Source organism: Callorhinus ursinus, unplaced genomic scaffold, assembly GCF_003265705.2.
Source record: "Callorhinus ursinus isolate GAN/ISIS: 27379988/994484 unplaced genomic scaffold, GSC_fseal_2.0 scaffold35, whole genome shotgun sequence".
Taxonomy (NCBI): domain Eukaryota; kingdom Metazoa; phylum Chordata; class Mammalia; order Carnivora; family Otariidae; genus Callorhinus; species Callorhinus ursinus.
In genome coordinates, this window is record NW_027397097.1 from 3,685,720 (window position 1) to 3,713,650 (window position 27,931).

The 27,931-nt window shown below is 42.6% G+C and overlaps 1 protein-coding gene, 1 long non-coding RNA gene and 1 other non-coding gene across 11 annotated transcripts in view; 1 reads left to right on the forward strand and 2 right to left on the reverse strand.

Moving 5' to 3' along the window:
• The window catches only part of LOC112806110 (uncharacterized), a 51,536-nt gene that overhangs the window by 13,208 nt on the left and 10,397 nt on the right, over positions 1–27,931 (forward strand). Inside the window, exons 5-9 of one of the 3 annotated variants that reach the window (XR_012374504.1) lie at positions 255–712; positions 1,392–1,474; positions 5,507–5,593; positions 7,278–7,360; positions 8,282–8,375. This is a non-coding gene — a long non-coding RNA (uncharacterized lncRNA). The remainder of the gene's footprint in view (positions 1–254; positions 713–1,391; positions 1,475–5,506; positions 5,594–7,277; positions 7,361–8,281; positions 8,376–27,931) is intronic. The other 2 variants (XR_012374505.1, XR_012374506.1) reach the window with 2 other exon arrangements.
• C2CD3 (C2 domain containing 3 centriole elongation regulator) overlaps positions 1–27,931 on the reverse strand; it is a 139,291-nt gene that overhangs the window by 11,600 nt on the left and 99,760 nt on the right. For 6 of the 7 annotated variants that reach the window (XM_073879689.1, XM_073879687.1, XM_025848372.2 and 3 more), the window contains 5 exons: positions 26,332–26,465; positions 16,179–16,340; positions 12,669–12,886; positions 8,825–9,746; positions 4,585–4,696 (listed from right to left, as the gene is read on the reverse strand). In XM_073879689.1, the coding sequence (XP_073735790.1) occupies positions 4,585–4,696; positions 8,825–9,746; positions 12,669–12,886; positions 16,179–16,340; positions 26,332–26,465 (1,548 nt within the window). The other variant, XM_073879691.1, reaches the window with a different exon arrangement.
• Positions 21,225–21,359, reverse strand: LOC112806394 (small nucleolar RNA SNORA5). The gene has a single exon (XR_003203860.1). It is a non-coding gene; the product is annotated as a small nucleolar RNA SNORA5 (small nucleolar RNA).

Here is a 27,931-nt window from a genome sequence, read left to right on the forward strand (position 1 = left end):
AGCTTACTTTATTTCCGTACCCCGGGGAAAAAGGAAGAATTCCTCCTTGCCCAGCAACAACCTAGCCAAGGAGAACTCAGCAGAAAAGTCCCTCCCAGCTTCCTCCCTTCCCCCTAAAAAAGTAAGCCCCTCTCCTCTGTTCTGCAGACTTGCCTGTTTTGCCATAGTTTGCTCGTCCCAAAATTGCAATTCCTCTGCTGTTCCAGAATAAACTCATTTAGCTGGTAAAATAACCTGTTCTTTTGTTTTTTAAGGTCAACACAATCAAACCTAAGAACTACAACACTGCTAACATTGTTGAATAGACCTGTGTGCTCTTCCTCCCCTCTCCTACCCCTGCCTCCACAACTATGAACACTGTAGTCAAACTGTTGAAAAAGAGAGAAAATCTTAAAAGTAGACAGAAAATAAAGGTCACATTACATTGGGGGCAACAGTAAGAATGATGGCTGCTTCTCATCAGAAACAATGTAAGTCAGAGTGTGGAATGATAGCTCTAAAATGCTAAAACAAACAAAATTCAAGTTGGAATTCTATATCCAGTGAAAAAATATCCTTGAAAAATGAAGGCAAAATAAAGATATTTTCAGACAACTGAAGCTGTTGCCAGGTCTGCAATACATGAAATTCTAAAGGAAGTTCTTCGTGCTGAAGGGAAATGATCCTGGCCAGAAATCAGGATGTGAAGAAGGAATGAAGAACATCAGCAACAGTAAGTATGTGGCTAAATACAAACGTCTGGTTTTTGTCTTAAATTCTTCAAAGTGAGGCCACTTTTAAGACCTTCCGAGACCAAAACTGAGATTACAGTGCTCCTGCCTAAGTATAATTCACAATTAGATCTAAAAATAAGCCATAAATTTAATGAAGTTAATCAAAATTCTGACTTAACCCCTGGTAACTATTTCAATGCTTTAAAAATAAATGTAATTCTTAATTTTTTTTTTTCTCAACTTTTGTTGCCTCTTCTTGCTAGTGTCTTAAACACACACTTGATTTGATTCCTAGGTTATCTAGCACTGGGTAGCAGCTAGCCAGAGCACAAGCCTCAGAAAATACACTGCTCTGAATGCATCAAGTAGTGAGAGGGGTCATTGCTAGTGAGGACGACCAACCTTGGTTTCCTGGGTCCTGGGACTTTCAATGCTGAAATGGGACAGTTTTGGGTGAACTGTGATGATTAGTTACCCTAAGTAGGACTCAGAATGAGGTCCTGGGGACAGAGGTGGCCCTGAGAACAGCAAACAAATAATGGAGTTTTGCTGTGACTAAGAAAAGAAAAATAGCTGAAAAGTATATGAAACTTATCTTCTCAAAACTAGACTTGCCCTTTAATTGAAGTGAAAATTCTTATTTCTCCCTCTCCCACACTTGTGTCTTATGCTTAACAGATCAAAGACAGTAAAGTCCCCTGGGCGCTGGTACCTCCTGAAGGCAGAAACACAAAAGCAGGAACAGCCGTTCTGCATGATAGGTGAGGTGACAGCTAGAGTGGCTCACAGACTCCCTTCCTGCGGGGTGTGACTCACTGACATCTCACCCACTTTGCTGGGAGGGGAAGAGGGAAAGGGAGCTAACAGTGTCTACTTTTTTCCTCTAGAGTAATTCTTGTCTCATTCTATTAGGTAAGAATTATTTTAGCCTGATGTTACTTAAAAGGAAACAGAAACACCGAAAGGTCAAGTCACTGTTCAAGATCCCTTAATTACTTAGTAGCGGATTCAGTATTTCACCTCATGGGTGTCTCGCTCAAAAGCTTGTGCCTGGTACCTGGAAACAGGCCGGTGACTCTAGCATAAATGCTGATGGGGATATATGGGACATGCAAGAGGAAGGAGATGAGCTGGAGAGCACAAACCAGAGTAGGAATAAAGGCCACAAAAATGCAGAGCTCCTGGGTGGGGGCTGGCATCTTTCCTCCTCTAGGAAAGGATTTACAAATCTGATAAAAAATGAGATGTGTGAGAACTTAGATTGATCCATCTGCCAAATAAATGCGATGTCCTGAAAACGGTGCTAGGGAAGTTGAGGGAGAGAGGGGGAAGGAAAGCTAGTATATGTGATGGCTTCTCTTTAGGACTATACCCCCCAGGCTCTCAAGATGCTTCTGGACTGACCCTATTGGTCATCAAAGTAGGCTCTGGAAAAGCCTAAAAAAATGTTTAAGTGTTAATTGCACAATGGTTAGAAAAATAGTCCAGGGTTCTGATTTTAAAGTGGTGTAATGGAAAGCATAGATTTGAAGTCCTGTGTTTTAAGTCACTCACTGGGAGATGCTGGGCAAGTGACTTAACCATTGTGTGTCTCAGTTTCTATATAAAATAGAAATAATAATATCTAGGTGGTCTGTATGGAAAACTGAGAGATGCCTGGGTGGTTCAGTTGGTTAAGCGTCTGCCTTCAGCTCTGGTCATGATTCCCGGGCTCAGTGGGGAGCCTGCTTCTCCCTCTGCCCCTCCCATGGCTTGTGCTCTCTCTGATCTCTCTCTCAAATAAAAAAATAAAAAATAAATCTTAAAAAAAAACAAAACAAAACTCTGAGCTTCAGTTTTCCTTTCTATGAAATGGGGATAACGATATCCCATGGGAGAATTCTCCCGTTGGGAGAATGAGTTTACACATCAAAGTACTTAATGTCTGGTGCATATAAGCATTAAATACGAGTTAGCTGTTACAATTAGTAAACAAATATATTTTGTTCACAGCATGTATTATTCTCTGAAATTATTTTGTTTTTTTAGAAGTTCCATGAGGCTGGGGCTCTGTGCCTAGTTCTCCCCTAGGATCTAGAATAAGTGCCTGGCACATGGACACTATTACAGTTCTTTTCTCCACATTACTGCAATTACTCTTTCAAGATCACCTATGACCTTCATGCTGCAAAATCTGACAGCCCATTCTCTATTTAGCACCCTGGGTGAATGCTTTAAAATTTAAAACAGATCTCGGGCGCCTGGGTGGCTCAGTTGGTTAAGCGACTGCCTTCAGCTCAGGTCATGATCCTGGAGTCCCGGGATCGAGTCCTGCATCGGGCTCCCTGCTCAGCAGGGAGTCTGCTTCTCCCTCTGACCCTCTTTCCTCTCGTGCTCTCTCTCATTCTCTCTCTCAAACAAATAAATAAAATCTTTTAAAAAAATAAAACAGATCTCATTCCCCTTCTTAACACACTTCAAAGGATATCCTTGCATTTAGAATAAAATCTAAACTGTTTTTCATGGTTCTGTGTCCTGTGTGCTCTGGGCCCTCCAGCCTATGTTCCAGTGCCACTGGCTCTGTGTCAGTTCCTAGATCATGCCAAACTCTTTCAGCCTCAGGGCCTTTGCATTTGCTGTTCTCTCTGCCTGGAATACTCATCTCCCAAGTTCTTACATGGCTGGCTCCTTCGCAGTATAGGAGTTAGAACACAGACTTTGAAAACAGACTGCTTAGATTCCTATTTTGGCTCTATCACTTAACACCTGCTTGAGGCAAGATATTTCACCACTTTGTGCCTCAGTTTCTTCCTCTTAAAATAGGGATAAAATATGTACCTCATTAGGTTGCTTAATGTAAAGCGTTAATACAAGGTGCTTTGAACAGTGCCCTGCAAGCACCACCATGACCACCATCTTTCAGCTTAAACACTGCCTCCTCAGAGGGACCCTGTTCTTTATCAGAACACCTACTACTCGGGCGCCTGGGTGGCTCAGCCGTTAGGCGTCTGCCTTCAGCTCAGGTCATGATCCCAGTGTCCTGGGATCGAGCCCTGCGTCGGGCTCCCCTTGCTCAGCAGGAGACCTGCTTCTCCCTCTCCCACTTCCCCTGCTTGTGTTCCCTCTTTCACTGTCAAATAACTAAATAAAATCTTAAAAAACAAAACAAAACACCTACTACTCATCACCGTCTGTAAATATTTTTTTTGTTTACTCTTTGTGCTCCACGAAGACAGGGAATCTTATTTACTACTGTATGCTCAGAACCTAGCACAATGCCTGACACAGGGTAGGCACTCTAGAAATATATGCCGAATGATTACAAAAGTAGTTATTATTATTTCTTGCCACCTGAAAGAAAGGTCTGGTGCTGTGCCAAGGTGGAAGAGAGGAGAGATGGGATCTGTAAGCAGCTAGGTCAGCTGAAGGATGAACAGTTACAAGGTGTTCTGTAGACAACAAATGGGTATAGTTCTGATACTGTTCTCTTCCTCCAGACCTTACTCATCTCTCACCACCGGTGTGCTGAGGCTGCATCTCCTGTTTGAAGCTTCCTCTGCTCATGTCCACCTTGGCTTAGTGGAGCTCCCACAGCACTCAGTATTCATTTCTTGGCCGAGTCCTGTTTTTAATGTTTCTGCACTGTTTCTTCCACATATCTAGATCTTGGCTGATGATGCCCTGCTCTTAACACATTTATTCTTCCTCATTTTGTGCCTAGCTCACCCCTTGTATGCTGCTGGGCCTCCAGAATGTGCTCAGCACAAGCTTGGAGAGTGACCAGTGCTGCTGCCTCGTCAGGAAGCTGGCCCAGGGCAGCTCCGCATTTTGCACATGCTTCCATGGAAGAGATGAGGACTCTAGGGGAGGGAGGTCAGCAGGCTGTTCTTACCTGGTCTGTTGTGGCTGGTGGTGGCAAAGCTGCAGAGAATGACAGCATCCGCAGGGAGGCCTCCAACTGCTGGGGAGGCAAAAAGAAGTTGGGCACCACAATGGGCTCTGGCCTAGATGGTAGTTAAGGGACACAGTTACCTAGAAATCTGCCCCCTTGCCAGACTGGCTTCTCCCCTGGGCTTAGTCACCCCCACTCATTTCCCCCAACTTCTTGCCCATGACACCTCTGCTCCAGTGGTGCCTTCTGCCTGGAAGACCCTGCCCACCCCTAACCAATCACAGTCTATACTTTCTGCAAGGGTTAGTTAAAATCCTCTTCTTGGAAGCCTCTCCTAATGTCAGCCCATGGTGATCCCTCCTTCCCCGCAGTCCGCTACACAGGCTAATGCTTGTTTTACTCTGCTATGACTCTCGATTTGTCTCAGCATTCCTTCCAGAAGCTTCTCAAAGGTACGGGCGGTGTAGTTTCCTTCAGTTACCTACTTCCCTAGAACCCTGCACGAGGCTGGTAGGCAGCAACATTTCAGCGACACTTGCTGAGGGCCTGCTGACCCAAAACTGACCTGTGAGAAGTCAGTCAGACAGGGTCGGGGTGGGAAGGTGGCTCCAAGGGCAGTGTCCTCCCAGTTGTTCTCTGCCAACATCCAGGAATGAGGACTCTACATAAGGGGCTGTCTGTGGGTACGGCTCGTCCACGCAGTCTGCATCTGAGCCCTAGAAGCAACTACCACATTTTGTACGTCTCTGTGTCCTCTGATGTACCCGGTACTGTGCCGAGAACACAGTGTTCCAAAAACATTTGTTCACTCAAAGCACTGTTTTTGTTTGGGAGGGGACTATTTTGATGTTCTAATTTTTTGTTTCTGTTCAGTAAGCTAAATATGGTTCTGGTTCAAATTGGTTTATCATGGTTCTTCTAGGCTAGACTTTGAACTCCAAGAGGGTAGAGATGATCGATCCCTTTTTCATAGTCATATTCCTGTCACCTGGGATAGAGTAAGCGTTCAGTAAGTATCCACTGAATGAATGAAAGGCATCATTTCCTGCTTTGGCTGAAGTCCCTGATTCTTCCATAGAGAGGTGGGGGTGGAGTTGGGGAGATCCTGAAGGAGAACCCTTTTACCCAAGCCTTCGTCAGAGGCCTGAGTGAGGCAGGCCCTAGCTGCTGTTGCCGCTCTGACTACCGGGGACTGTGCCAGTTAGCTGATGCTGTGGGGAAGGAAAAGCTTTGCTAAGACGTGTCACGGGTACGTCCGGAGCACCAAAGCTCCCCCTCTCAGCCTACTGCCTCCTGCCTTTCTGAGGGTCCTGCTACGGTCACCTCTGTCACTTTTTAGACAGTGACTTCAGGCAAATTCATTTTTTACACCTATTTCTTCACCTGTAGAGTGGATATAGTAATAGTACCTTTTAAGGATTACATGACTTTATATACACAAGTACTTAGAATAGTGCCTGACACATCAAGTGCTCATTAAATGTCAGCGATTCTTACTTCCCTGGTTAATGGGGAAAAGTTGCCTATTCTTGCTGTCCTTACCACTCTGGTTCCCTCCCCCACTGGAGTCAGCCTTCAGTCCCCACCCCTGCACCGTCCTCCTCAACGCTAAAGCCACCGTCAGTCCACACCCTACTGGGCCTGTCTTAAGCGTCAGAGCACGGACCGCTACTCCCTGACACTCTGCTCCTGCCCTGCCTCCGTCCTGCTTTTCCACCTCTGACCAGCTCTTCTCGGCCTCGTCTGCGGGCGTGTCTTGTTCTGCGCTTTCCGTACTGGTGAGCCTCAGGGCTCCATTTTGTGTGTGTGCTTCTCCCTTTCCACGCTCTCCCTGCTGCCCGTATCTGTTTCCAGAGGCACCTACCTTTATAGCTGGCCTCCTCTTGGATGTCTTCCAGGCACACATGTCAAAACGGAAATGTGTACCTTCCCCCAAAACTGTCTTCATGTGCTGTCCCCTATCCAGTCACCTTATCACTTGTGTAATCACTTGTGACAGAACTCTCTGTGTCATCCTACTTTCTTTTTTCTCTTCCCTGCCCCTATCTAATTCTCTCAAATCTGTGCCCCTCTTCTTCATCATAAAGCAGTCTATGCTTTAGGTCACATTTCTTCATCTTTTATTATTATTGCAAGTTTCCCACCTTGTCTCCTTGCTTCTGGCCTTCCCTTCATCTAATCCATAATCCACCCTCTACAAGGCACTGCATGACTTTTCTAATATGTAAACCTGACCAGTCACACTCTTGCTTGCTTACCAGTTAACATTTCCTGAACACTATGTACCAGGCACTTTGCTAGGTAGTTTAAACTGTTAATTGACTTTTCACAATAACCCCACAAGAGAAGTACTATTATTACTTCTGTTTTAAAGAGAAGGACACTGAAGTTTAATTCGCTTATAGGATAGAGTCCAAGCACCTTAGCCAGGCATAAAAGGCTCTTTCGTAGGCAGCCCTGCCTCACCTCTCACCATCCCACATACCCCTGGGCTCTAATCAGAGTGAACTGCTGCCCACAGGCCAGGCTCTTTCACCTGGCTATGCCTCTGCACACACAGTTCGCTGTGACTAGAACTTTCTCTCATCTCTGCCTACAGAATGCCTATTCATCTTTGAGGTCCAGCTCTACTGTCTCTCTTGCTGGGATGCCTCCAAACAGTATCACAGCAGCTTCTTCCTTTTGTTCCTTAGCATCCTGTCCATGTTTCATCACAGCACTTGGAACAAGAAATTGTACCATTGCCTGTCCCTGCCTCTTAATGGGAACTTCTGAGGTAAGGTCTAATTCAAATCTGTCTTCAGTAGCAGCACATAGTCTGGAAATACCCATTTTTTGGAAGGATGAATACTTGGAAGGTCCGAATTAAAGTAGTGCCCTTGGGACCTGGGTACAGACTGCTCCAGCACAGACCATACGTTCTGAGCACAACTAAACTGACTGTAAAGGCAGCAACGTCAGAAGCCAGGATGAGTGAGGCCAGGAAGGAACTCCACTGAAGGCGGCCTGCTTTCAGTGCTCACCCTCAGCCATTTCATGGTTTCCGTCTTTCCTGAGTCCCCACCGCCTACCCTTTAGTTTCTCTCTGCTCTGCAACATGAATCACATTTGTGTAGTCTTTTAATTTCCTCAAGAATCAATTTGATTTGATTTTCTCAAGAATCCTGTGAAATTATGATAGTTCAAGTCAATCTATATTTACTGATCCCCCTCTGTTATGTCTGGTGCCAGGGACACAGAAAAAGGCAGGTCCCTGACCTACATGGGGAGGGTACAGTCCGGTGGGTAAGGGATTACTGTCTCCATCTTACAGGTGAAGAAACTGAGGCTCAGAAAAGTTAAATTGTAAGTCTGACGTCACACAAGTAACAAGAAGCTGGGTCTAGAAGGGTCAAAAACAGGCCCCCTGGCTTCTGGTACAGAAAGATCTCTTCAGTAAAACAGCCTCCTTCCTCAGCAGCTGCGCAGTAACCTCTGCTTGCTGCTGGGCTGCCGAAGGTCCTGAGTGGTTTCTTTTTCCCATAACATGTCCATCTGTGTTTCAAAGCAGGAACAGGGGGAATGTTAGGTGTCCCTTCCTCCCATTAACACTGCCATTCTGGAGGGGGAGGGGGAGTTGGGCAAGTCCATTTCAACTGCACCCACTTACTCTCTCCTTTTCCCTATCATTTGCCTTTTTCTAAAAAAAATTAATTAGGCAAGTTACCATAACGTGGAGCCTCAGTTTCCCTACATGCAAAATAGAAATGATGATACTGACCTTCTAGACTTACGACGACTGAATGAAAAAGGTATGTGAAGTGCCCAGCACACAGTAAATGCTCAATCAGTGCTGGTACTCTCCTTTCCCCTCTGCACCTTTCACTTCGATTTCACCTGAGATTAATGGTCTCATTCCTTACATCCAGAACCCTGCCTTCAAGTGTAAAATCCCCAATAGATTGATCCAGTAAATCAGGCTGGGCTAGGCTAATGAATGTGCTACTAACCCTTAAACCCAATTCAAAGCATTATGCTTCAGAGGGCGGTGCTAACAGTCGCATCATAGCACCTTATTAGCCCCGGCGTCTTCTGAAGGAAGGGGCTTCCTGTACCTCCCAGTGCATTACATGAGGGAGGCCACTGCTCTCACACACACACACACACACGCACACACACACTAGGCTAGCCTAAGTGCCAGCATCCAAAATGCCTACAAATGGCTCAAGGGGGGCTACTTGTTGGAAATCCCAAAGGATACAGGAGGCTCTGCCTTGGGGACACCTCTGATCCAGATGTTGCCTGCTTCTGCCTGATGTCAGGGCAGCTGATGGGTAGCGCCTGATGGCTTTCCTTCCTGCTCTGGGAGGCTAGGTGAAGAGGGAATTTCTCGAAGCTATCAGCAGAATCACTTAGTTCACTGGAGGCAGCCTCATGCTCAGTCTGGGCCTCTGGCTTGGGCTCCTGGTCCTGGTCTGCTCTTGGTGAGCTCAATCCAGCAGAGGTGTTGCTCTGTTGGGCTCCTGAGAGTGTCACTTGTGAGATGAATTGACGGTCTGCTGAAGCAGGCTCTCCATCCCTGGCATGAGAGGCTTCACCCTCACAAGCAGTAAGACTTTGGCTAGGAGAACCCTGCCTAAGCAGGTCGGGGTGGACCACCCTCCCTGGGCTGGACAGAGGGCTACTTTTACCCTTGAGCTCCTCTCTGGGGAAACGCTTTGAAGAAGGACAAGAAGGGCCTTCCCTAGGCACCTCATCAGGCTGAAGGCTGATGATCTCACTTGCGTCTGACATGAAACTGGACCAAGGGCTAGTTTTGTCTGTCACGGTGGTAATGTCATTGAGTGTCCTGGGCTCAATGATGTCTTCTTCATAGTCCTCATCACTGTAGGCTGGGCCTGCCTCAGTTTCCTCACTGCTCTGCATCCTTGTAATGGGTACTGTGTGCCCCAGGGACTCACGGAGCATTCCTCTTCCGCTTGAAGTCTCTTCAAGAGTAGGGGGAGTTAGGTGGTTTCTGACCTCATCCGGAGCTCTTGCCAATGGCAGGTCTGGAGTTGTGCTTCGTTCCTGCATGGCCACTGTGTCCTGAGCATCTGGTAGGGTGGGAACCTCTCCGCTTCTACTCCTGGCTCGGTGAGAACCCAAAGATGCTTGAGAATTCTTGGTGATAGTCTGCAGATCTGAACAGCAACAGATATCACTCTTACTACAAGATAGGGCCACAGACCACTCAATTTTCCCATGCTAGGCTCTAGCTTCAGATGTATTCTTGCAATGAGACTTTGAACAAATCTTAAAGATGGTTAATCCACTCGAATCAGTGAAACTATATTCAAGGCAGTATATAATTTCTAGCACTTTATTCTAACATCAGAGGACCAAAATCTAATCTGTTTATAGTTGTGGTTACATCGCTTTCAGAGACTATCTGCTCATGCTCAGGAATTCTTGGGAGCTAGGAGTCCTGGCGGGCATGTTCATGCTTCCATTTACTTCAGTAATTACCTATATTAAAAATCAAAATGAGAATCTACTTATTTACCTATTTGATGACAGTTATTAGAACTATATATTTTACTTGGAAAATAAAAGCAAGTCATCTATCACCCAAATGGTAAGGCAGGGGAGGTTTACAGAGAAAATGGAGGCAGCATGGTGTGTGGAAAGAGCAGAGGCTTTGGGGGCTGGTCAGTCTTGGGTTCAAATCTCTACTGTCACTTATCAACTTTGTGGTCATGAGCAAACTATCCTCTCTGAACCTGTTTATCTTTAAAATGTGATTAACAGGGGGGTGGGGGATGGGGTAACTGGGTAATGGGCATTAAGAAGGGCATGTGGTGATGAGCACTGGGTGTTATATGCAACTAGTGAATCTTTGAACACTACATCAAAAACTAATGATATACTATATACTGGCTAATTGAACATAATAAAAATAAATAAATAAATAAATATTTTAAAAAGTGATTAACACCACCCTTTGCACAGGGTTATGGTAAAGAATACATGTGATAAATGGGCATATGTGGTGTGGATAATGGCAATAAATGGAAGCTACCAGTCATTTCAAATTATTTTGCAATTAAATGGGGGGCATAAATAAATAGGCCTAGTAAATGGTTTGTCTGCATGGTTATTTAAGAAGAGAAAGTTAGGAACTGGGAGGCAAATTTGACTCCTGGAGTGTGGGGTCACATCTCCCTCATGGTACCTAATGGCATCTTCAGCCTATAGGAGATGCTGGCTGAATTTAATACATTAACAATTTTCGTATCTCAAAGGGGAATAGATGTATGAGAACGGAACATCCCTACCTGCAAACAGAAGAGGAACCAGGAAGCGGGTTAGTTAATCCTGATCCCTTGGCCTGAACTATGCTTTCTGTCTTGGAGCAGTCTTTCTTTTTACAAACCAGCCCGTCCTTCAAGGCCCTGCCCTACTGCACCCCCTCCAGGAAGCCTTCCCGGGTGCGCCAGCTGGATGGGATGGCTAAACAATGTTGTTCTATAAGGAAGCACTTAAGATCCTACTGTGTATGTTTCCCCCATCAGATTGTGGGCTTCTCAAAGGCAGAAACCATGTGTCTGATTCATGTTGCATTTTTAGAGCCCAGCAAAAGACCTGGCCCACAGATGTGGCATAAATGAGATCCCTACTCAGTAACTCACTCTCAGGCTTCATTTGTATCTGCTTGTCTAATGACTTCTTCAAAAGTGTACTGAGAAGTGATGGAGGCTGGGGGAGTTCATTTATTTGAACAGTTTTCTTCGATCCAATCATCTCTCTCATTCTCTCTCCTCTTTTAATATACCCATTTAGAGGGTTCCCGATTTGCTTTCACCTCTACCCCAAACAAGCCTCCCTCTGTTTTGCTCTTAATGCTTTCTTTCTGGGGGGCAGTTTCTTCAGTTGACTATAGAATGTACGCTTGATGAAAGACAATTCCTGTCTTGTCCACCACTTTATCCTCCTAGACCTAGTAACACATAGTGCCTGGCATAGTTTGTGCTCAGTAAATAGATGACTGAATATTTCCAAGCAAGTAGAAGCCAAATACAGCATGTACCTCTGGAGCCCTGGCTACCAACAGGTCAGCTCTCTGGGAAAGAGGGTAAGAAGGAGGTTTGTACCTAATATCACTCATGGTGGCTTCTTTCCCCTTTAAACAAAGAAAACTGAACTTACTCATCCCTGTGTACAATATACATCTTTTGTTTGAACAAAAATGACACCAAAGTGATGGCTAGAGGTACTGATCTAATTGTTTTCTCACTATTCCCCTACCGTGCCTGCTATTTAAGTTCCCAGGTCTTAACCCTGCCTTCTGATTCAAGAGAATGGAGCAAGACCCAGGTGATTCTTTAGGTGATTTTTATATGTTCAGGCCAAGTTTGAGAAATACTTGTTCTACAGCAGTCTCTGTCTGGGCTGCACAGTGGAATTACCTGGGGAGTTATGAAAAACACTGATGCCTGGGTCCCACCTTCAGAGATCCTGTTGCAACTAACCTATGGTGCAGCCTGGGCATCTGAATATGAAAAGTTCTCTTAAGAACTCCAATATGCAGCCAAAGTGAGGACCACTGCTTTAAGGGATTTTTCAAAGGGTCAACTATGGACCACCAACATCTAGAGTCATCTGAGGTACCTGCTAAAAATGCAGACTTCTGCCTTCTGAGAATTACAATTTTAAATACGTCTGTAGTTGATTTTTTCCTGAAAACAGAGTGGCACAAGCTCAAGAACTGCTACTGGAAGAACTTACCTAATCCACTCTTGTCTTTTTTTTTTTTGGCTGGGGAAACCTCAAGAAGGGAAAGGGGTCAGGGTAAGTGGTGTCATATAGTAAGCCTGTGCCAGAAAGCCAACAAAGACCTGACTTGGGTCTCCTGCCTCTCAGTCCGATAGTCTTTCCATTTCACATGTTCCTGTGCCATGCTACTACATCTCTCCTTCCAGAAGGAAGACAGTAAATAAGTAAGATAGTGAAAGCTGTTGGTCTCTATTTGTCATAGGGGCTTTTATGAGGGCAGATATTCAAATGCTTTTTGAATAGGCACCCAGTGAGCATAACTCCTCGACAAGAGGGGCCCTGAGCCATACCCGTGATTAAGGAGCTGACTTGCAACACCAGGTTATTGGATTTCTCCAGGATGCACTGGCTCTCTGGGTCTAGGCTGCTGTCTCCGGGCCCACGATGGTCCCTGTGGCTCTCTGGACACTGCAAGATGGTATGAGTCTGAGCACTGAGGGGAAGTAAAGGCTTGGTGAGCTTCTGACTGAAGTACTGCTGGATCTGATCTAGCTCATTCAGATTCCTCCTGTAAAAAAAGAAAAGGGAGCAGAGGACAAAAGCGTCATTCCCTGGGATTGCAAGCATCTTTTACATTTCCCTGGCATTCTACTGCTTGAGCTAGGACCTTAGTACTTCTCAGTTGGTCTGTTAACACTAGGACCCCACCCTCCTGCTCCAGTCCACCAATTCATCCTTCATTTGACTACAATCCTGCTGCTGGCAACAACCTTCCCCTCCTTCTGTCTGGCTAATGAGATTCCTCCTCTGATGTCCAGCAAAAACCCCACCTTCTGTAGGGAAGGAACCATTCTTGACTACCATCCTCTTACTCTGACAGAGGAAGGCCTACTCTGGACTAACACTGACCTTTGCTACCTCATAACCCATTCCTGATCCTTCAAGTAAGTGACCTCTCCTAGCAAGTCTTCCCTGCACCTCTAAATTGGCTTAAGAGGTCCCCCTTTGTGCTCCACAGTTCTGTACTCTCCAATCACATCTATTTCCCCTGATGTACTGTGAGCTGTGTGCTGACTCCTTTATATCTACTGTACTCAGTGTAGTGCTTTCTCCATGATCATAGATGGGCCCTGTCCCAATTACCTTGTTCATTTTGGCCTCATACCTCTGAATGCTGGAACCTGAGTTCAAGCTACTGCCCTTGCTGTGTCCCTATGCTCTTTAACTTTCAAAGTGCTCATATCTGTCCTTTCCAAAGTCAACCCAAATCCTTGGGCCACCTCTCCCTTAAACTCCTTCACTCTTGGCATCTCCATCAACCTTTTGTCTTAGATTTCCACTTAGTTTTCTCATTATGTGTCAGTTTCCCAAACTAGGCCATGAGCACTTGGTGACAGAAGACAGTATTTCAAACTTCTCTGTTTCTTTGGTTCACTCACTGTGCCTGGTACACTGGCACAGCACAGACGCTAAGTACCTGTGAGGTAAACTGGAAGTCTCTCTGTCCTTTGTTAGGAACAGTTTGCATGTTCTACAGTCAAATACAAATTAAATGAGGGAGCACAATGCTGATCCTTAATCTGTCACTAGAGGCCACGACTCTCAAGTCACGGTGGATTTAGGTGTCTACATCTGGGTGTACACCACATGCAACCTATAGCAGGAACGTGAAAAACAACTGTGAACTTGGTGGGACTTTAGAAAACGTGCATACCCAACTGGCCTTGTCAGAGGTTCTGGGTATAGAACCTATTAAGACGAAGCCGCAATTTTCTCATCTGTGAAAAGGTTTATTAATATTTGCTCTGCAGGACTCCTAGGATTGCTGTGATTCAAACGAAGCACTGTTTTAGGGCTCTGTGAACCCAAGGAAGTCATGTAAAATTGGTATCTTGTTTCATCTCCATTTGGTAGAGAATTCATCTACTAGCAGTCTTCAAAACTTGGTTCTAGGTCTAGCAGCATCAGCATCATCTGAGAACTTACTAGAAATGCTAATTCTCAGGCACTATCCTAGACCTTCTGAATCAGGAACTGTATGGGTGGGTTCAGCAGTTGCTGTTTTAACAAGCTCTTCATGTGATTCTGATATGCACTAAATTTTTTGAGAACCACTGCTCTAGGGCAGTAGTTTATAGCCTGGCAATTTGGTCCCAAGAAATCTTTTGGCAATGTGTGGAGACATTTTTGGTTGTCACAATCAGGGGACGGGTGCTACTGGTATCTAGTGGATATAGGCCAAGGATGCTGCTAAATATCCCACAATGCATAAGACAGGCCCCCTACAGCAAAGTATCTGGCCCAAATGTCAACGGCGCAGACTCTGAGAGAAACTGCTCTAGGGTGCAGGAGACTTTCTTTCTTTCTTTTCTCAGCGAATTCTAAAATATGTTATGTGAATGACCCAATAAAGTGCAGCCACACTGTTAATGGTTTTACTTAAACAGCCTCCAGTCTCTAGCTGAGAATCTAAAATGAGAATCTGAACCTACTACTTCCTTGTAATATAAAAGTCTGAACAGTTTCCCATAGTCTATAGCATGACTGTTCAATTCTTTTTAACCCATGTTCCACCAATCAAAAACATTTTGCCAATTCTTTTCTGAGTTTGCTTTGTAAAACCAAGTAATAGGTTAGTTTTTCCAAATATAAAATCTGTCAAATATTTTTTCCTCAAGTTTTACACACTCTTCCTCCCCTCCCCATCACTTTCCACTTGAGAAGCATTTGTTCTAAAAGTCCAAACTCTTAGCTAACATTTAGGGCCCTTCAAGATGGCCCTATAGAAACTTGCCCTGCTTTTTACATCTTTTTTTTTTTTTTAAGATTAATTTATTTGAGAGAGAGAGCATGTAAGTAGGGGGAGGGGCAGTGGAAGAGACTCTCAAGCAGCCTCCCCACCATGTGTGGCGCCGGAAGTGGGGCTCGATCCCACAACCCAAGAGGTCTTGACCTGAGCTGAAACCAAGTCAGACGCTCAAATGACTAGGCCCTCTGCTCTTTACATCTTATGCTCAGCTGTGTCCTAATTGTTACTGCTGGTATTCCTCCAAACTTGACTTGCTGTTTCATGCCTCTGGGTCTTAGCATGTTTTCTGCATAGAATGTCCTTCATATTTGTTGACCTGCTCCTTCAAAGACCAGTTCAAGTGTGACTTCTTTAAATCTTCCCATGACCAACTTAGAATGTTACTCATTCCTCCATCTACCCTTTGCCAGAAAACCTGCAGCTCTTATCACATGTCATTATAATGATCTGGCAACAGGCTATCTCCTCCTCTGGGACTGGCAGAGCCAGGATCGGAAGCCAAGGCCATTGGGACTCTGAAGCCAAGACCTTTTCACAGCACCACACTTCTTACTAGATAACCCAGGGGCTGACTCAGATGATCTAGAATGGCTCTTTCAATTCTCACAGGGCTCCTCTGGCCCAGATGCTGATGAAATTAAGAAAGAGACAGGGAAGCATTAACAGGACATGCTGGTCTGGAAGAACTCAGTGGTTGTGAGAAGGAAGTCAGTGGGCAGGATGAGGCTCTGTAAATTTAAAGTAGGTATGAAGCTGTATAGATGTGAGGGTGGTTATTACGTTTGGTGAATAACCTCAAGTTCCTGTGTTAATAGGTAGATGAGTAATAGAGCCCATGAAGGAAAGTAAGGCCTCAAGCTGGAGAAAGATTGATCTGTGAGGAACCCCTAGAGGGTGTAGGGTCCAATTCAACACTAACCTAGACAAAAGCCCCTCCTAAGCCTCCCGGGGCAGTGGCAGCAGATAGAAAAGCAGTCCTGCCGGCTGCCACTGCCCATTACCTTGTGCTTCACTATGGTTTCCTGTGTCTTTTCTCAGCACAGGGCCTTACCTGAGAGAAGTCAAAATGGAAGTACGGGAGGACAAAGGCAATGTGGTCAGTTTGTCATCACGTGGCAAAACTGCCTCGCCCTGCTGCAGGGATTCATGAAACCGGCGGATATTCTGCACATGCTCTTCATGGCGTGATGCCTGACTTCTTGCGGTACCACTTCTGTCAGGAATAAATGGGGCCAAAGTAAATTCCTAACCAATAAGAAAACTCCTAATGTGACAATCAACAAATAACCTTCCTAAAATGATACTGCAAATCCATCCCCATTACCACAGTTCTGGCTTCGTTAATTCTTGCTTGGATTACAACTCTTCCAGATAATCTTGCCTTCAGTCTTACTCCTTTATTTTTCTCTCTCTCTTTTTAAATTTTAATTCTAGTGTAGTTAACATACAGTGTTATATTAGTTTCAGGTGTATAATAGAGTGATTTAACAATTCCAATACATTACTCAGTGCTCATGAACATGAGTGTATTCTTACTCCCCTTCACCATTTCACCCATCCCCCCACCCCTCTCTCCTCTGGTAACAATCTGTTCTCTATAGTTAAGAGTCGGCTTCTTGGTTTATTTATTTTCCCCTTTGTTTTGTTTCTTAAAGTCCACATAGGAGTGAAATATGCTATTCGTCTTTGACTTATTTTTCTTAGCATTATACACTCTAGATCCATCCATGTTGTTCCAACTGGCAAGATTTCATTCTTTTTAATGGTTGAATGATATTCCATTTTGTATGTGTGTGTATATATATGTACACCCCCCCCATCTTTAAACATTCATCTATGAATGGACAGTTGGGCTGCTCCCGTAGTTTGCCTATTGTAAATAATGCTGCAATAAACATGAGGCATTTGCCCTTTGAATTTGTGTTTTTGTATCCTTTGGGTGAATATCCAGTAGTGTGATTCCTCAATCATAGGGCAGTTCTCTCTCTTTTTTTTTAAGATTTTATTATTTATTTGACAGAGAGAGACACAGCGAGAGGGGGAACACAAGCAGGGGGAGTAGGAGAGGGAGAAGCAGGCCTCCCGTCAAGCAGGAAGCCCGATGAGGGACTCGATCCCAGGACCCTGGGATCATGACCTGAGCTGAAGGCAGACTCTTAACCAACTGAGTCACCCAGGTGCCCCTATTTTTAACTTTTGAGGAGCTTCCATACTGTCTTCCACAGTGGCTGCACCAGTTTGCGTTCCCACCAACAGTGCACGAGGGTTCTTTTTCTCCACATCCTAGCCACTATCGGTTTCTTGTGCTCTTGATTTAGCCATTCTGGTATGTGTGAGGTAACGTCTCATTATGGTTTTGATTTGCATTTCCCTGACAAGTGATGTTGAGCATCTTTTCATGTCTCTGTTGGCCATGTGTGGGTCTTCTGTGGAGAAATGTCTGTTCATGTCTTCTGCGGAGAAATGTCTGTTCATGTCTTCTGCCCATTTTTTAATTGGAGTATTTGTTTTTTGGGTGTTGAGTTGTGTAAGTTCTTTATATAGCCTAGATATTAACCCTTTATTGGATATGTCATTTGCAAATGTCTTCTCCCATTCAGTAGGCTTTTAGTTTTGTTGGTTGTTTCCTTTGCTGTGCAGAAGCTTCTTATTTGGATGTAGTACCAACAGTTTATTTTGCCTTTGTTTCCTCTAGAAAGACGTTGCTATAGTCGACATCAGAGAAGTTACTGCTTGTGTTCTCTTCGAGGATTTTTATGGCTTCAGGTCTCACATTTAGGTCCTTAATCCATCTTAAGCTTATTTTTGTGTATAGTGTAAGAAAGTGGTCCAGTTTCATTCTTTTGCATGTTACTGTCCAGATTTCCCCAACACTGTTTGTTGAAAAGACTTTTTCCCATTGCATATTCTTGCCTCTTTTGTTAAAGATTAATTGACCACATAAATATGGGTTTATGTCTGGATTTTCTATTCGGTTCCACTGACCTATGTGTCTATTTTTGTGCCAATACCATACTGTATTGACCACGACAGCTTTGTAATATAACTTGAGGGTCCAGAATTGTGATGCCTCCAGCTTTGCTTTTCTTTTTCAAGATTCCTTTGACTATTCAGGTCCTCTTCTGGGTCCATACAAATTTTAGGATTGTTTGTTCTAGTTCTGTGAAAAATGCTATTGGTGTTTTGATAGAGATTACTTTAAATGTGTAGATTGCCTTGGGTAGTATAAACATTTTAACAATATCTGTGTTTCTAATCTATGAGCATGCAATGTCTTTCCATTTTCCTTCTCATTTTTTAAAGTAGGCTCCACACCCAGCGTGGAGCCCAGTGTGAAGCTTGAACTCACAACGCTGAGATCAAGACCTGAGCTGAGATTAAGAATTGGACGCTTAACAAACTAAGCCACCCAGGAGACCCTGTCTTTCCATTTCTTTGTGTCATCTTCTATTTCTTTCATCAATATTTTACAGTTTTCAGAGTATAGGTCCTCTGACCTCTTTGGCTGGATTTATTCCAAAGTACTTTACTATTTTTGGTGTAACTGTAAATGGGATTGTCTTTTTGTTTTGTTTTCTTAATTTCTTTCTGCTGCTTTATTATTAGTGTATAAAAATGCAACAATTTTTTTTTAAAGGAAATAAACAGTAGGATGGGAAGACGAACAAGGCAAGTTAAACTTGAGGGTTTTTTTTAAGATTTTATTTGACAGAGAAAGACACAGTGAGAGAGGGAATACAAGCAGGGGGAGTGGGAGAGGGAGAAGCAGGCTTCCTGCTGAGCAGGGAGCCCGATGCAGGGCTCGATCCCAGGACCCTGGGATCATGACCTGAGCTGAAGGCAGACACTTAACGACTGAGCCACCCAGGTGCCCCATGCAACAAATTTCTTTATGTTGATTTTGTATCCTATGATCTTACTAAATTCATTTATTAGTTCTAGTAGTTTTTTGGTGGCGTCTTTAGGGTTTTCTACATATAGTATCATGTCATCTGCAAATAGTGGAAGTTTTACTTCTTCCTTATCAATTTGGATGCCTTTTATTTCTTTCTGTTATTTATTTCTGATTGCGGTGGCTAGGATTTCCAGTTCTTTGTTGAATAAAAGTGGTGAGAGTGGACATCCTTGTCTTGTTCCTGACCTCAGGGGAAAAGTTCTCAGTTTTCCCCCCTTTCAGTATGGTGTTAGCTGTGGGTTTTTCATATGAGGCCTTTATTATGTTGAATTATGTTCCCTGTAAACCTATTCTGTTGAGGTTTTTTTTTTAAATATCATGAATGGATGTTATATTTTGTCAAATGCTATTTCTGCATCTTTTGAAATGATCATATGACTTTTATCCTTTCTCTTACTGATGCTGGTATATTACACTGATTGATTTACAAATATTGAACCAGGCTTGCATTCTGAGGTAAATCCCACTTGATTGTGGTGAATGATTTTTTTAATACACTGTTGGATTCAGTTTGCTAATATTTTGTTAAGGATTTTTGTATCTATGTTCATCAGAGATATTGGTCTGTAGTTCTCATTTTTTGTAGTGTCTTTATCTGGTTTTGGTATCAGGGTAATACTGGCCTCATAAAATGAATATGGAAGTTTTCCTTCCTCTTCTACTTTTTGGAATAGTTTGAGAAGAATAGGTACTAACTCTTCTTAGTTTTTAAAACAAGATTTATTTATTTATTTATTTAAGAGCGCAAGAGCGGGGAGGGGGAGGGACAGAGGGGGAGAGAGGGGGAGAGAGAGAGAGAGTCCTAAGCAGACTCTGAGCTGAGTGCAGTGCCTAACACAGGGCTCAGTCCGACGAATGTGAGATCATGACCTGAGCCAAAATCAAGAGTCGGATGTATAACGGACTGAGCCACCAAGATGCCCCCTTACTCTTTAAATGTTTGGTAGAATTCACCTGTGATGCTGTCTGGTCCTGGACTTTTGTTGGGAGTTTTTTGATTAGATTCAATTTCATTGCTGATAATAGGTCTGTTCAAATTTTCTATTTCTTCCTGCTTCAGTTTGGTAGGTTATATGTTTCTAGGAATTTATCCATTTCTTCTAGGTCATCCAATTTGTTGGCATATAATTTTTCTTAGTATTTTCTTACAGTCGTTTGTATTTCTGTGGTGTCAGTTATTATTTCTCCTCTTTCATTTTTGTGGTATCGTTTGAGTCCTTTCTCTGTCTCTCTTTTTTTGGATGAATCTGGCTAGAGGTTTATCAATTTTGTTGATTTTTTTTCAAAGCAGCAGCTCGTTTCATTAATCTGTTCTACTATTTTTTTTTTAGCTTCTATATCAGTTATTTCTGCTCTAATCTTTATTATTTCCTTCTGCTGGTTTTGGGTTTTGTTTGTTCTTTTGTGAGCTCCTTTAGGTGTAAGGTTAGGCTGTATATTTGAGATTTTTCTTGCTTTTTGAGGTAGGTCTGTATTGCTATAAACTTCCCTCCTAGAACAGCTTTTGCTGCATCCCAAAGATTTTGGACCGTTGTGTTTTCATTTTCATTTCTCTCCATGTACTTTTTGATTTCTTCTTTGATTTCGTGGTTGACCCACTCATTGTTTAGTAGCATGTTATCTAACCTCCATGTATTTGTGGTATTTCCAGGTTTTTTCTTGTGGTTGACTTCAAGTTTCATAGTGTTGTGGTCAGAAAAGATATATAGGACTTCAATCTTTTTAAATTTGTTGAGACTTGTTTTGTGGCCTAATATGTGATCTATTCTGGAGAAAGTTCCATGTGCACTTGAAATGAATGTGTATTCTGCTGTTTTAGGATGGAATGTTCTACATGTATCTGTTAAATCCATCTTGTCCAATGTGTCATTCAAAGCCACTGCTTTCTTCTTGATTTTCTGTTTGTTTCCACTGATTTAAGTGTTACCCATTCTCTTTTAATAAATTCTCCACATTATAGCCTGAATGATTTTTTTTAAAAACATAGGTCTGAAATAACAATAATAAGAACAACACTATTTATGGAGTCCTTATTTAATGTGCCAAGCACTGTTCTAAGCATTTGTGTACTAACCTATTCCCTATTCTATCACCATTGTTCCTTTCTAGCTTTGGTTTCTGTTTTTTTTTGGGGGGGTGGCGAGATGTCTGTGACCAAATTTATCCCTGAGGCCCAGCATGGGGGATCAGGGCCCATGGATCACAGTGTTTCTGTGGCAGCCTTTCAGGCCAGTGCTGGCCACGGGTTGGGCAGGCACTGAATTTGACACAGCTGCAGTGTTTTGTTTTTGTTTTTTAAATCTATAAAACAAGTTTCAAATTTCTTACCAAGGTATCCATGAACTGGACTCCAGCAATAATTGTCTTCTCTTTAAATAATAGCTTCACTGAGATATAATTCACATACCGTACAATTCACCCAGTGAAAGTGTACAACTCAATGGTTTTTAATATATTCAGAGTTGTGTAACCATCACCAAATTTTAGGATATTTTCATCACCCCAAAAAGAAACCCTATACCCATCAGCAATCACTCCACATTTCCTCCCCTCCCCCAAACCCTCAAACCCAAACCTCCCAGCTCTAGGCAACTGCTAAACTACTTTCTGATTCTGTAGATTTGCGTAATCTGAATAATTCATATAAATGAAATAATAACCATATATAGTCTCTTGTGACTGGCTTCTTCTATTTAGCATGTTTTTAAGCTTCACCCATGCTGTAGCATACATCAGTAATTCATTCCTTCTCATGGCCGAATAATTTTCTATTATATAGAGATAACACATTTTGTTTACTCATCAAATGATGGACATTTTGGTTGTTTCCATTTTTAAGTTATAAGGAATAATGTTACTACAAACAAAACACTCATGTACAGGTTTTTGTGTGGACATATGATTTTACTGTTCTTGGGTATATACCTAGAAGTAGAATTATTGGATCATATGATTACTCTATGTTCAACCTTTTAAAAGGAAGTGCCAGATTGTTTTCCAAAGCAGCTGTACCATTTTAAAATCCCACAACCATGTATGAGGGTTTCAGTTTCTCCACATCCTCCCAACACTTGTGATATTTGTCCTTTTGATTGTAGTGGGTGTGAAGTGGTGTCTCATTATGGATTTCATTTACATTTCCTGATAGTTAATGATGTTAAGTATCTTATCATGTGCTTACTGACCATTTGTATATCTTCTTTGAACATTTGTCTATTCAGATCATTTGTCCGTGTTTTTTTTGAAAACTATTTTTCTCCTTTTTTTTTTAAATTTTATTTATTTGAGAGAGACAGAGAGAGAGTGAGCAAGCACAAGCACAGGGCAGGGAGAGGGAGGGAGAAAAGCAGACTCCCTGCTGAGCAGGGAGCCCGACACGGGGCTTGATCCCAGGACCTGGAATCATGACCTGAGCCGAAGGCAGACGCTTAACTGACTGAGCCACCCAGGCGCCCCTTTTGGTCCATTTTTAATTGGGTTATTTGCTTTTTATTATTGAGTTACAGGAATTCTTTATATAATCTGGATATAAGTCTCATCATATCTATGGTTTGCAAATATTTTCTCCTATTCTGTGGATTGCCTTATTTTCTTAATTGTGGCATGAAAATTTTTAATTTTGATGAATCCAATTTACTTTTTCTTTTGTTGCTTCTGCTTTTTGTGTCTTATATGAGGAATCATTTGCCTAATCTAAGGTCATAAAGATTTACTCCGGGGCGCCTGGGTGGCTCAGTTCATTAAGCGATTGCCTTCAGCTCAGGTCATCATCCTGGAGTCCCAGGATCAAGCCCCACATCGGGCTCCCTGCTCAGCAGGGAGTCTGCTTCTCCCTCTAACCCTCCCCCCCTCGTGCTCTCTCTCTCTCTCAAATAAAATCTTTAAAAAAAAGAGATTTACTGCTGTTTTCTTCTGAGAGTTTTATAGTTTTAGCTCTTACATTTAGATATATGATCCTTTTGGAGTTAATTTTTGTATACAATGTGAAGAAGGGGTCCAGCTTCAATCTTTTGCATGTGGGTATGCAGTTGCTCCAGCACCATCTGCTGAAGACTATTCTTTCCTCATTAAAGGATCTTGGCACCTTAGACATCTTGGCATCCTTGGCACATGGGTTTACTTCTGGACTGGCAATTTATTCCACTGATCTAGATTTCTATCTTTATACCAGCAGCACACTGTACTGGTTACTGTAGCCTTGTGTTCAGTTTGAAAATTAGGAATTTCTTCTTCTTTCTCAAGACTATTTTGCCTATTCTGTGTCCCTTGAACTCCCATATGAATTTTAGGACTAGCTGGCCCATTTCCATGAAAAACCCAGCAGGGATAGGGAATGTGTTGAATCTGTAGATCGATTTGGGGAATACTGCCATTTTAAGTCTTCCAATCTGTGAACATGGAATGTCCTTCCATTTATTCAGATCTTCTTTAATTTCTTTCAACAATGTTTTGTAGTTTTCAGAGAATAAGTTTTGGACTTTTTTTTGTTAAATTTATTTTTTAAGTATTTTATTTTTTTAAAAAAGATTTCATTTGTTTTTTGACACAGAGAGAGAGACAGTGATCCCAGGACCCTTAGATCATGACCTGAGCCGAAGGCAGATGCTTAACGACTGAGCCACCCAGGGGCCCAGTATTTTATTCTTTCTGATGCTATTATAAATGGAACTGCTTTCTCAATTTCATTTTGGTTTATTCACTGTTGATGTACAGATAAACAATTGATTTTGTGTATTATATTATACTTTATTTTTTTTTAAAGATTTTATTTATTTATTTGACAGAGACACAGTGAGACAGAAGGGAACACAAGCAGGGGCAGTGGGAGAGGGAGAAGCAGGCTTCCCTGCCGAGCAGGGAGCCTCATGCGGGGCTTGATCCCAGGACCCTTAGATCACGACCTGAGCCAAAGGCAGATGCTTAACGACTGAGCCATCCAGGCGCCCCTGTGTATTATATTTTAAAATGTTCTCAGTTTAGGGGTGCCTGGGTGGCTCAGTTGGTTAAGTGTCCAACACTTGATTTTGGCTCAGGTCATGGTCTTGGGGTCATGAGATAGTGACCCTGTGCGGGGCTCCACACTCAGTGGGGAGTCTGCTTGAGGAGTCTCTCCCTCTGCCTCTCTCCCTACTCGTGTGTGCTCTCTCCCTCTCTCTCTCTCTCTGAAATAAATAAATAGATCTTTAAAAAAAGTTTTCAGTTTAATTTTCTAATATGGTAAAAATAGATAGATATAACTTACCTAAATAAACCTCTTTGAGGTCACCAATAATTTTTAAGAGTACAAAAAGGTTCTGCAGTAGAAATGTTTGAGAACTGCTTTACTAAGGTATAACCACTATATAATAAATTTCACATATTTAAAGTCTATAATATGAGGTATTTTTTAAAAAGATTTTATTTATTTGAGCGAGAGAGAGAGCACGAACAGTGGGGAGAAGCAGAGGGAGAGGGAGAAGCAGGCTCACTGCTGAGCAGGGAGCCCGACACGGGGCTTGATCCCAGGACCCCAAGATCATGACCTGAGCCGAAGGCAGACGCTGAACCAACTAAGCCACCCAGGCACCCCATGTGAGGTATGTTTTTATGTTATAATTTTTTGTTGTGACTGAAAAATTATCGACCAAATAACAACCCTTTATTGGAGAAGTATCAAAACTGACTATTTGGTCCAATTATAGCATAATTTTGTGCCACAATATTATGAGTTTTGACATATGTGTACATCTAAATAAGCCATTAAAACATTAAGATTATGAACATATTCATCACCCTTAAAAGTTTCCTTCTGTCCTTCATAGTTCCTCCCTTTTTCTTGCTCTATTCATTTTCCCTTGACCCTAGACAACTATTGATTTGCTTTCTGTCACTATAGACTAGTATGAGTTTTCTAGAATTTTATGTAAATGGAATCAGATACAATGTACCCTCTTTCGTCTAGCTTCTCTCTCAACCTAATTATTTTGAGATTCATTTTGTATATCAATATTGCCTTTTGCAAAGTTTTTGAGTAGCATTTCATTGTAGGAATATACCACAATTTGGTTAGCCTTAGATGGCTAGCTGGATCAGAATATGTCATTATGATATGGTCCTTCTGAAGTAGGAACATGGTTCCTATTTTTTTTTTTTAAAGATTTTATTTATTTATTTGAGACAGAGAAAGACACAGCATGAGCAGGGGAGGAGGGCACAGGGAGAGGAAGAAAGAGGCTCCCTGCTGAGCAGAGAGCCTGATGTTGGGCTCGATCCCAGGACCCTGGAAGTCGAAGGCAGATGCTTAACCAATTGAGCCACACAGGCGTCCCTGGAACAGGGATATTTTTATGTGGACAAAAAGCAAACCACTAAACTTAGCTTTTACAATTACTGAATAGTGGCCTCACAATCAATCTATATTTCTATCCTTGTACCAGTACCCTTATCCTCCCTATGTCTCATGGATTGGCTATGGTCAAAGTAACACTCATAAAATTACACCAGAATACCAGAACAATTATTTAAGCCTGTGATCTAGGATTTGACAGACACATGGGAGCCCTTTATACAGAGGGCAGAGGCACTCTTCATGTGTTAAGCAGGTAGAGAGCTACACAGCACTGAAATGGGCCTTTGAGTGGCTAAGTGGTATTAGTGTCTTTATGGAATAAAGGGTCTACTCATAACTGCTGCTGTAGGAATGGCTGTTGTAGGGAAAGATCCCTTGCCTTATTCCTGAAGTAGAGAGATAGGCACGGGAAAGACTGGTGGAGGCAGGGGGATGACAAATGGCACTAGGGCCTGGAAGGGAGTGGGGTGGAAAGCAGCAGTGTTATTCCTAGACCCTACCCTTTGAGGAATGGAATATGCTCTCGCCCTGATATCCAATATGCCTGTCCATGGTTGGCGTGGTGAAGCATCTGGATGGGCCAGTTGCTTTTTATAAAATATCCTGGTTCCTAGGTTCAGAAAGGGAAAGATCTCAGACAGCTGATGACTGATTTTAGGGATAAAGGTTAAAGGCCTCTAAGGAAAAGAGAAAAGCATCCTTTCCACTGAAGCTACCTTTCTGATAGCAGTAACAGTTCTAGTTTCCTGTCTTATAAAAAAAAATTTGCCCTCATAGGATCCTGGAGTTCCCAGGGGCTGTGACTGAAGATCAACAAAGCTCTTTCTCTTAGTTTGTTCCTCCAATAAAGGAAAGAGAGAAATGCCAAACCAGTTAGCAGACATCCAACTCTCTATTTCTTCCCATCAAAAACTCACCCACCTCTCAGGAGAGGAGAAATCAAGTTCCCTTGATGAGGTGTGAACAAGTTGTTCTGGGGTCCATCTTGCAATGCAGCTGGGGAATGCAGCATACATATCAGAGGCAGGGAAGGAAAAAGGGCTATGTATTGGGATCTGTAGAAACAATGAGAAAAATGGTATACCTGTCACCACAAATCCTTTTGGAACAAAGAAATATAAATAAATTTGTAAATTTGTGTTTAAAAAATTTACCATATGTAGACAAAATTTGCTGAGTATTTTCTATGTGTTGAATGCTGTACTAAGCAATTTACATGCATTTTCTCATTTAAACTTCACAATAATCTTATGAGGCAGGTACTATTATTATCCCCATTTTATATACTATGCTATCAGATTGCTTTTTAGTTACTTTATTTGTATTTATGCTCCTGCTCTTCCAGCTAGTTTGTGAACTCCTGACTGGATATCATTTTACTTTACATGTGAGGATAATGGGGCTGTGGTATTTCTTGTCTCATGACTACCAGGGCTGATGTGAAAAGACCTTCTTACACAGCAATTGTTTAACTCTTCGCTACTTTCTCATGCAGTCATTCATGCATTCAATATTTACCGACGCCCACTCTGCCAGACCCTGGGCCAGCCATGCATGATAAGAAAGATGAAAAAACCCTACAATCTTTGCTTTGATAGAGCTCCCCCATCTGGGACAGTCCGGAAAATTCTTTCTTTTATAGTTAAACTCCCTGAAAGAGTGTCTGTACTTACTATCATTGAGTCACCTCTTTCTATTCCCTATTTTTTTGACAGTTAAAAAATATTTATTTATTTTTTAAACATTTTATTTATTTATTTGTCAGAGAGAGAGAGAGCACACACAAGCAGGGGGAGCAGCAGGCAGAGGGAGAAGCAGGCTCCCCGCTGAGCAGAGAGCCCAATGTGGGACTCAGTGCCAGGACCCTGAGATCACGACCTGAGCTGAAGGCAGACACTTAACTGACTGAGCCACCCAGGCATCCCAAAAATTTTTATTTAAATCCAATTAATTTAACATATAATGTATTATTGATTTCAGAAATAGAGGTCAGTGATTCATCAGTTGCATATAACACCCACTGCTCATTACATCATGTGCCCTCCTTAATGTCCATCACCCAGTTACCCATTCCCCCATCCCCCTCCCCTCCAGCAACCCTCAGTTTGTTTCCTATGATTAAGAGTCTCTTATAGTTTGTCTCCCTCTCTGATTTTGTCTTGTTTTTTTCCTCTCTTCCCCTGATCATCTGTTTTCGTTAGAAGAATGATTTTAGGGACACCTGGGTGGCTCAGTTAAGCGTCTGCCTTCGGCTCAGGTCATGATCCCAGGGTTCTGGGATCGAGCCCTGCATCGGGCTCCTTGCTCAGTGGGAAGCCTGCTTCTCCTTCTGCCCGCTGCTTCCCTGCTTGTGCTGTGCTCTCTCTCTCTCTCTCTCTGACAAATAAATAAAATCTTAAAAAAAAAAAGCAATGATTTTAATGTAATGCTTTTTTTTATTTCTTTACTTTTTCCTTTTTAATTTTTTTTACTAAGCTTTTATTTATTTGACAGAGAGAGAGACACAGCGAGAGAGGGAACA